At 39.4% G+C, this 10657-nt stretch overlaps 1 protein-coding gene across 4 annotated transcripts in view; it reads right to left on the reverse strand.

Moving 5' to 3' along the window:
* The window catches only part of ccdc88b (coiled-coil domain containing 88B), a 47277-nt gene extending 37291 nt beyond the window's left edge, over positions 1-9986 (reverse strand). Inside the window, exons 1-5 of one of the 4 annotated variants that reach the window (XM_069531149.1) lie at positions 9720-9986; positions 8439-8578; positions 6679-6787; positions 621-690; positions 371-429 (exon numbers count right to left, since the gene is read on the reverse strand). In XM_069531149.1, coding sequence (XP_069387250.1) covers positions 371-429; positions 621-690; positions 6679-6787; positions 8439-8578; positions 9720-9779 — 438 coding nt within the window. In that variant the 5' untranslated portion in view covers positions 9780-9986. The remainder of the gene's footprint in view (positions 1-370; positions 430-620; positions 691-6678; positions 6788-8438; positions 8579-9719) is intronic. The other 3 variants (XM_020089997.2, XM_069531152.1, XM_069531150.1) reach the window with 3 other exon arrangements.
* Between the last annotated feature and the right edge of the window lie 671 nt (positions 9987-10657).

Here is a 10657-nt window from a genome sequence, read left to right on the forward strand (position 1 = left end):
AATACTATCAAGTTCAGTTTTGCCATGGGATTCATTTGAAAGATGGGGTATCCTGCCATGAAACATTGGACATGTACAAATCTGGGCCTTACCAAAAAGTGTGGGCATCAGTTGAGTCATTATTATTTACTATTTGGGGACCAAAAACTTCTGTGTCAGATTTCAAGATAATCCATCCAGTAATTATTTTACTCAGGGGCAGAGGATCAGGCCCCAGGGTCGACAGACTGACCACTAGTAGGCTACTGGCTAAAGATGTCAAATACTGAACACAAATATAAACAGTGGTTTTCCAAAGGCTCAGCAGAATAACACTGGCGTCATTATCGACTTTTAAAAAGGTGTGATGATCATGTGAGTGTGTGATCACCTGCACGGAACAACCCAATAACAGGAGCAGAAGTCGCCTGAGTTCTTCTACCGCTGCCTCTGAGGACACAGAAATAACTGTCATCATCATTATCATCGCCATCATCCTCAGCCCCCACCACCACCCTTCCTATGATTATCCCCTTAATGTGTTTCACAGATAGCTGAGATATGGACTCGTATATAAAGTATAATTACTTTCTCACTGCTGACAGACATGGCGCTGATAGGATTTTGTTGCTATCTTGTACCTGTTAGGGGGTCCTGCCCCAGGATGGCGACATTCGGGAGGGACATCAGTATCAACTGTTGTAGGTCTTCCTGAAGAAAAGAATAAATGTGATGAGTTAAGTGAAAAAATAAAAACTGTTCGTGTTCAGCAGGTCTGCCCACAGTGTGACTGAATAAACAACAAAACGTTCCACCAGTCGGCTGCAGTTTGTGGTGCAAACAAACAGCTGATATCCGATAAGAGTATGTTGTTTCTGCTCTTTAGAATCAGGGTGGCTTTGCACTGATCAGGTTAAATATATTTCAATGTCGCTTAATCTCAGGATTATCTCAAGGTAATAGAAACATAGAAGCTGATCTGATGAATGAATAATGATTAAATCAATGCAGCTTTTCCATTGTTGCCCTTGTGCTTTAAAGATCAGGGTAATGTGGGTGATGCAGACACGGCACATTAACAACGTGCAGAGTCACAAAGATCACAAGAGACGTCAAACCCAACCTGAACCGTTTACTAACAACAAACCAAAGACAACTACTGCAAACAAGCTACTTACAAGGTCATGACTGGTACATTATCATGAGCATTATTATTGGCTGATTTTAACTTGAGACAGGTCTATAAATATTGGAATATAATCAATATATTCTCATTTCTGTAATTAGCATCATAATCAGCTTCATCGGAACAGAAGCTATACACCCACTCACACCCTAATAATAGACCACAAACACCCACTCACAATTTATTAAAATGAAACAGGCTAAATTGTCTAAGACAGAGATTATATCCAAAGTGAATATAAATGAATAATACAACACATAAATTGATAGATCGCTATTAATAAAACCAAAAAGACAATTATTGCAGCAGTTCAATATGATTGCAATTGTTGGACATGTTATCAAGTGAAATTAATTTATTGCACTGGCAGCCATACTTGCTTTTTTGAGCAAAATTTACATTTGACAGGGCATTTTTGTATATGTACCAGAATCTCAAAAACAAGTAGACACACGCCCCCTCAGTTAAATAGCAATGAGCAAATCTTTGAGTCTTTTCTCTGGACCGGGAAAGAAAAGCTTTTGAATGTGGATGTTTTCTTGTCCTGAGCTAGACAGAATTTATAACATGTTTTACTGTGACAATGTGGTCAGCTTGTTTCACAAAGCTGTAATTTCTGCTTTCAGATCTTGGACAGATCTCTTGGCAGATTTTTAATGGTGCCTCAGACATCCCCCATCCTGTTTTGTTTTCTTGCAACAAAATAATTTGTGGGGGGCCTGCAGTGCTTTGGTCCTCTTACATTGGTATCTTGTGTAGCACCAATGGTCATGAGACTGTTACTTTACTCCTTTATCGAACTGGTCTTTAACTCAGAAAAGATCAGAACAAAGGTTTCTGTCGACCCGCCACACGCTGACGTTGGCTCGATCTTTTCCCAGCTGCTTTCAGAGCCTGTTCCCATCTTTCCCATGAATCATCTCTCCAATCACAACAGCACAGAGGCAAGTTACGATTACAGCTCCCTATCGCTCTGCTTGCTATATGTAATTTGTTAACCATACAGTGAGAAAAGCATTGTACCGAGAGACAGTCACTCCCTTCAGCAGCTCCATGTTGTGCAAGCTTGGCATCAGAGGCATGTGCAGTCGACCTGAAGTTTCTGCCCCTTCAGGGCATGTGGGGCATCAGCCACTGCGGCGCCGTGTCGGTCATTGTCGTTTGGTTCATGAAGCCAAACACAGACTTCAGCTGGAGGTTAACCAGACTGGAAATTGAATAGAAGCGGCTTCTTGTTGTTGGCATGTTAATGAAGAGTTCCCTCTTAAGCATCACACAGCCAAGAAACACACTGGGGTGTATTATCTTAAATCCCTCCTTCACGACATTTTATATATTATCATTTTGTAAAATATTATGCCCTGCTTAGGTAAGAGATTTATGAAATGAGTAACACATGTTGCAGGTTATTTTCCAACCACATCAAGATAAAAACAATGAATAAGGTTTCCTTGATAACGTCTCTCAGTGAATCTTTCAATGAAAATAATCTGCTGTTGTAACTAAAGATTTTTGATCAACTTGCTGGCTGAAGTGATGAAGGGAGTTAAAATCCATCTATACCATAATCTTCATCCATAACTCCTGTTTTGATTTCCAGTTCTTCTGTGGGCCCTCTTGTAAAAATGTCAATTATAAAGCAGGAGTATGTGTAACATTTATAATATTTAATGTTGTAATTAGTGCTGTGCTATAAAATAATATCAATAATTATCACCATATAACTTTATTTAATAGCAATATAACAACATATGTTTAAATATTTATATTGCTTATGCATTGAGTAAGCCCAGTGAGGAGGTGTAATACATTATTTATAACTTATCCACCTCAGATTTGTAAAATATTTTGTTGTTTATCTAAGTTTTTTCATTCTTTCATTCAAACATATTTAGTCTAAAGTTTTAGAACATAAAGAAATAAACATTTATCATGATAACTATTGATATCAACAGATTTAATTTTGGCCATATCATCCAGTCCAGCTATAATTATATACAATCTGTGGAAATAGTCCCTAACATGTGCAGGCCTCCACAGTCAATCTCTGACATTGTGATCATATGAATTTCGGTATATTGGTATATTTTTGTCTGTTTGTTTGTCTGTTAGTTTGCAGGATTACGCAAACTACCAGACGACATTTTCATTGATTTCTCAGAGAATCATTCATGGATCTTGATTAAAAAATCCCAATCAAGGTCACTTAAGTGTCATTTAAAGTGTGACTGTTAGGGCTCGGTGGAGGCATATGTTCTACTGAGAGCCATTATAGTTTCATATGTTGGGGCTCCACTGGGGCTCCAGAGGATTTTGTTATTTGGCTCCTGCTGTCATCTTTATCATAACGAAATGATCACAAGGCTAGACTCACTTCTCCTTTTTTTTTTTTACACATAAGTAAAACAAATTTCATCTTTAGTTTTTTCTATGTTAAAGGGATAGTTCAACCAAAAATTTTAATTCACTTATGATCTACTTACCACTATGCCGATGGAGGGGTGGGTGAAGTGTTTGAGTTCACAGTGGACATTTAGGTAGAAAACATGGTGTAAATTGTCTAGTTTCGAGTTTAATTTGAATGTCTGCGCTTCTGGACACTTGGATGACACCACAGGAGCAGTATGGAGGCATTTTAACTCAGATATATTAAATTTGATGGACACAAATTGCTCAGTCAGTGCATTAGAGAAGCTGAAGTCACAGCAGAGAAAATCGAGCCGTGCGAAGCTGCACACCACACTCTACCACACATACGGTATACACAGCATGAAAACCGCATTAAAACAAACAAGGGAGAAGTAAAAACACGGCCAGTGTGGAAATAACCGTCCACAGGAACAATGGAACTTACAGGTGAAATTCTACTGAATCACTATCCTGATATGAGCTTCTCGCGTGTCTTTTGTTACTTCGAGCTTTCAACTCATGTCAGTGCGTCAAGTACAGGGAAGTGAAACCTTGTAGACTTGTGTTGTGTGATGACCTAAGCAGCGCACGTTCACTCCCCTCGACCGGTGCTCGAGGAGGCGTTCTTTGCGGAGAAGAGAGGCCTCTCCTCCTCTGGGTAAAAGAATTGTGTCATTTCCTCAAATGCCAAAGGCCCCTACAACGCACATTTAAAAGCATGATACTGAGAGTATGTTTGATATATTTTTTTATTCTCTTTCCTTCCTCAGCACGCCCCCCTAACCATAAAAGATTCAGCTGGCCACTCTCCCCCACTACATTTGCCTGTTAATAAGTAGGGACACGTCTACTGTGGATGGAAATATTGAGTGTTTCATCTTGTCTTTCGTGCAAGGGCTCTGTCACCCACTCCACTCCCTTCAAACTTTATACAATTTTCTTTGGCACAATATTTGACCGCTGAGACAAATCACAGAGCTTCATCTTGTCCTGTGTTTTTACTGCCTCACAGCTACACAACTGCCTCTCCAGCCTTCCTCCGATCACCCCCTCTCCCCTGCCATTTGGTGTGGCCCTGAGTTATGTTTGAGAGGGATTTTTCAGCAACAGCACCTGTCTATTTATAATAAACTAGGAGTCGTTTCAGTACAGCCACAAAAAAAGCTATTACACTGGTGTTTTTGGAGAACTTCAGGGAGAAACGCTTCATAAAGTGAATAGGCCTTTTAAAAATGTCTCTGTAAAACAGATCAGATGGAGCTCATTCCAGAGTCAGACCATTTCTAAACGATTGTGTAGTCCCTATCCCCATGTAACAGGTTTGCCTCAGTATTACTTCTCTGAGAAGTTATCAATGGAGGTCAGAGGAGTTTGACATGGTATCAAAATATCCTGTTTAAGCTTTGTTGAGGTTTTACTTACACTGAGATATAGCTCCAATAAAAAACACTCCAAGGAATAGAAACTTCTGAAAATACTCAGTTTCTTTCTTGCAGAGAGTTAAAAGAGATGATTAATATCACTCTCATTTCTGTAGAATAAATACAAGTTAGAGTTGGCAGCCAATTAAATAACTTGTTTTCTGAAAATTAAATGTAAAATGACACGTTGTGGCTTGTGCTCAGGCACATTAACAACTGAAATGTTGCTCATATGGTTTTTATTATGATAAAACCTGCTCTAATGTGTCACAGCTGAGTTCAGTTATCTTGCTCCTCATTCTCCTCTGTCAGTTCATCCACTAACATCCCTGGGTTTTACTCAGTTTTGTTGGCTTATCTCATCTCCTGATTTTTGTTTTCCACAAACCAAACCTGCCTTGCTGTTTGGTCTGCCAGAAACACAAAATGGGACCGTATGGACCAATTTCTGCATAGATGTCACAACCACAGGCAACTACTCAAAAGACATTGTCCTGTATATGCCTGGGTTTGATGGTCTCACTATATATCAGTCACTAGAGTGGACAATCCTTGAAAACAGAATAAGCAGCCACCTAGTTGCAAAGGGGTGCTGCTAAAAAAAACATCCAAACATCTGAGCATGTCAGAAATATTTGCCAAAGTCTGTCAGAGAAAGACTCCAGCAGGTGAAAATGGTGATAACAAGTAACATCTAAATATTTTCCACCAGCAGCAAGTTGAAATTAACAAAGTGTCCAATATGGTGGACGTCATGCATTGAACAATTCATGCTGTCTCAGTAAATATCTGTTGATCAACAATATTTGTAGGCCCTGTCACAGTAAAAACAAACAATGCATTTGAATGATCTTGCATTCACCCAACAAACCAAGCACATCTGGACAACAATTCATTCATAGAGGCTAAGAGGAATATCCTCAATTTGCAGGTTAGTAGTATACAAGCATTAGAATACCTTATATAAGTTGCTTTTTGTTTTGATTTTGTAAATGCACTGGTATTGGATCGGTGCTCCGTTATGCAAATTCCAGGTGGTGGATTCGGAATCAGGAAGGGAAAAATGGAATCAGAACATGTCGAGTCATCGGTACTTGATTTAAATTAAAGGTTCAGTATGTAGAATTAAGTGATATCTAGATGTGAAGTTGCATAATGCAGCTAAATACTCCTTATTTCCCCCTCCCCTTCCCAACATGAAATAGAACCTGTCGGAACTTCAGTTGTCATAAAAACTCAAAATGTTTTAGTGTGTCGAGTTTGGATGACAATTTAGATGAAATTGACCAGTGAAAACATCACTAGGATTATTTTATATTCAACTTCTGCCAAAAATCCCTTTCCCCTAAATTTTACAAACTGAACCTTTAAATGTTGAATGTAGGCCTACTTGAGACATTAAAATCATAAAATATTGTTTTTAAAGTGCAGTTAGTGCAGTAGAAAGATGCAGTTAGTAGAAGAAGGAAAATTTGTCATTACTTCCATTGCCAACTCTTACAAATTGCATTTCAGAGTCAAAATACCCTGCAATGCTTAAACTTGTACATTCAATGGGTGTCCCCCATTTGAGGATCCTGAGCCTGTTCTGTTGATTCTTAGCACATCTCTCCTGATTTCCCTCCTGATGATCTGATCTAACTCCTCGACCTCACTCTTGTCCCTCCCGTGACCCTCCCCTACCTGGTAGAAGGCTCTGAGGTGTCGATTTAAAATAGAAAAGTTCTGCACTCTCAGCATGTGGTCATCTCTCCCACTGTCGTAAAGCTGCTCCATTTTGGGGTTTGGGTCTCTGGGATGAACACAGAAAAGACAAGGCGGTGTATTTACTGCAGCTTGATCAAACAGCCCCGCTCCACATCTCTCCAGATGAGAAATCCTTATGCAACAGTGCATTTAAGCAGAGAGTGAATAAAATTTTAATGAGACTGAGAAGCAGGCAGTGAGAATCCTCATGCAATTATTTGTTGAATGGTGTGGCTGAGGTCAGGCAAAATTAATCAGCTGTTCGGCAAATACTGACGAGGATCTGGCCTCGGCAGCTCAGAGAGAAAAGGTTTTATTCTGCTGAAATTTGAACTTGGAGATAACAAATTCAGCAGAGTCGACTAACTGGGTGGCACTTATGCAGACCCTCATTCCATGATTCACTGGAAATTTGTGGCAAATGCGAGTGGGTCACACATTTATGCCTTCGTTTTACACTGGCTGCCGAACAATATGAGTATAAAAACAGATACGTGATCAAGGTTCTGTCAAATTTGTGCAAGAAATAGGCTGAGTGTGTACAACCATGCTAACAACTCTGTCAGGCTGGACTGAGCATTAGCATGCTTACATTCAACGCTAACAAGCTAATGCTAATGAGGTTTAATGTTTACTACGTTCACCATCTTAGTTTACAACAAGCCATCTTCTCAAAAGTGAGACCAAATCATCTTGCTCGCCCCCTGGTGGCTGGCTGCAGTGTATTTTTTAATTCACCCCACCTTCTCCATGTTAGTGGAGGGTAAATGGGCCAAATTAAAAAGTCAATGTTCACAAATACTGTTTTTGCTCAAAGATCGTTTCTATCAGTTTAGGGTCGTTCTTATCACACTGATGTTTGTGCAGGTGCTCATATTTCTCATGAGTTTGGTTTTAATTATTTGATGCTATAAAAACGGGGTGAAACAACATAATCAACAGCTGAGCCTGACTCATGATTGGTCGATACTTCAGCTCCTCAATCAACATTAACAAACACAAAACTTTAATGTCTAGCTCCAAATTGAAAAATGTCGTCGCCCAAATATGTTTGTCCAATTTTTTGTACAACGGGAGGAATTTGAGACGCTATGTCCATTTTATATACAGTCCATGGTGTAGTGTGTTAGCATGCTAACTTTAGCAATTAACATCATGGTGATGTCAGTAGTTTTTGGCCATGAAATGATGAACTACACAAGGTTAAGTGTGAAGGAAGGAATGGATCAGCACAGAGATCACAGTTCATCTTGAGGAGGACACGCATTAAGACCATAACACTAACATGTTTAGAAACTAGTCACGTTTACTTCTTTGTTGTCTGTCTCATTTTATTATTTAATGCTTTTAAAATGTTTTATGTCACTTTTTTGTTTGTCACTCTAGAAATTGCTTTGAAGTTAAATTATAAATGACTTGTTTTCCTGTTTTTAATATATTAATAAAAGCCATGACCAATTTTTTGCTTAAGGTTATAGTAGCTTTTTTAAAGATTTCTTAACATGAATTTCCACACAAATGGTTCAAAATGAGCACTTAAGGCTTAATTGTCATTAAAAATTTAAATGCTCTTCTAACATTAGTGTCTCACAGGAAAATGTCCCCATCATCAATGTCTCCATGGTCGTTACCTCCAGCAAGTGTCGTGCAGCGAGACAATAAAAAATGTATGGCAAGACAATTTAAATCAATCTTACATGACCCTCATGACCTCATTGAGAAAAATCCCATTGGTCAGCCTGAGGTAGCGATCTCGGGTACTCTGGGAAATTGAGTTCACTTCCAGGCTGTAGAGGATGCCGTCCTCCCTTTCAACCATCTTCTCGAACAGCTGAACCTGTGAGAGACGGGGGGAGGGTTATGTTGAATGTGAGGAGATAGCCATGAGAGTGGACCAGGAGGTGGACACAGACAGGAGGAAAAAATAAGTGCAGACTGCAGAGAGAGAGAAAGAGATGGAGAGGCATAAACATTTTCACACAGGAAGCCACTTGAGTCGGTGCACCTGTCTATACAGGTGGGAGCTGTGCTCTCCCACTGGGAAACACTTCACAGTGACAGGCAGCCAAGCAGGACTGTAGCCAAGGTCTTTCTCTCTTTGCTAAAAAAGAGCTGTGCCAATGCAAACTGTAATATAATGAGGTTTATTCCCACCTGCACCTTCTAAAAACTGCATTTTGGGTAAACACAAGCTTGGGTTGTTTCAGCTGATGAGCTGAGGCATAGTGACCCTGTGCGACAGGGAAGCAGAGGATGTCCTTCAACATACTGTATGTGAAGCAGAGGAGGAAACACTCAGTGTATAAGCTGAAGTGCCCTTGAGCAAATGCTGTCCCTCTGCCAGATGCAGGCCATTCCGTTGAACCTGACCTCTGACCTCCGCTTTGAAAGAGGCCCACCATAAAAAAAGAGTATCTTTACGAGGTTACGCAGGGTATCACACTACATAAATACTGTTCATTGTGCAGCAGGGGAAGAAATCCCCCTGGGCCGATTGGTTCCCCATGTGGAAAACCCAGCTGAAGATTCACTATACATGCAACAACCCCTCAGCTGATTTCAGAGGGACTATAAATTCTCTTGAACACACAGTGGATAACTTTGTATGTCGAAAAAGAATGTGCACCAGATACAAGGAAGTATCATGGCTAGGAGCAGAAAAAAACTGGTTATTAAGAGGCAAAGGAAGCTGCCAAAAGCAGAAGTGCAGTTAGTTTTGTTGTGCTCAAAAGTAAAAACACTGTAACTAGGCTATTTTCTGCTGTTTATTTAACTCATATTTATACATTTATCTGGAAGAATAGAAGGCTGCTGTTAAACACACCGAGTCATGAGTATCTGTGACTCAAAATAATTTAGGATTTACTCCACAAATAGCCACTGTAAAAGTGCTTCACTGTTTTATTATCCTCCTCTCTTCACCAATAGAAACGATGACCTTTCCTCCAGCTGACAGTGATAAATGATAAATGACGTACCCATTGCGCCAACGCACTTTCCATGAATTCCTCTATTATCTCCGTAATCTCCGCGTCCATTGTTGTGTGAGAAGAGCAGTGAAACACTACAGAATATATCTAATTCAAAAACATTACAGACAGCGCGAGTAATGAATGAAACAGAGAAAGAGAGACAGAAGCCATCGCGCCTCAAGTGAAGTACTCTGACATTTCATGTGGCCCTTCCCTTCCTCCACCTCTCTGTCTCTTCCTCTCTCTGTTTCATTGCAAAACCAAAATCACACCGGAACTGTCACAACTCACATGTTGAGGGTGTTTTTTGAACCTGACAGATTTGCCCTCCACTCAAAGGCATAACAACACAGAGCCAACCTCAACTGAATCTATATGACTGAGAATACTCTATATTTATAATAACTATATTTATAAAGGTAAATACATGGGCTATATGTGCTTTAAATATAACATTGTTTACCATAATATATGTAAATGTATATATATATATATTACAAAAATAGAATTTTAAATGTATTCTATATTTTATGTGTATGTGTATACAAGTATACAAGTAACTAGTACAAGTAGTAATACTACTACAAGTTGTAACTAGCTAAAAATAGTTATAGTTATTGTTGTAGCCAAATAACCTACAAAGCAACAACTTTCCCAGATACTATACAACTAAAAAGGGCTATTATATAATGGGTAAATTAATAGATAGATAGATAGATAGATAGATAGATAGATAGATAGATAGATAGATAGATAGATAGATAGATAGATAGATAGATCCTGTACCAGGCTTTCAGTTCACCACCAACAAGTTGTCAGAGCTGTTGTGGTTACCTTGTTCCTCCCAAGTCCTTAGAAGTCAAGACTTCTTCTAGCCCAGTGCAATAGCGCCCCCTAATGGTTCACAATCAAAGTCCCCATCTGCTCAGTTTGTGGATTTCATC

The sequence above is a fragment of the Paralichthys olivaceus genome, chromosome 9 (genome assembly GCF_024713975.1).
Source record: "Paralichthys olivaceus isolate ysfri-2021 chromosome 9, ASM2471397v2, whole genome shotgun sequence".
NCBI classification, from domain to species: Eukaryota; Metazoa; Chordata; class Actinopteri; order Pleuronectiformes; family Paralichthyidae; genus Paralichthys; species Paralichthys olivaceus.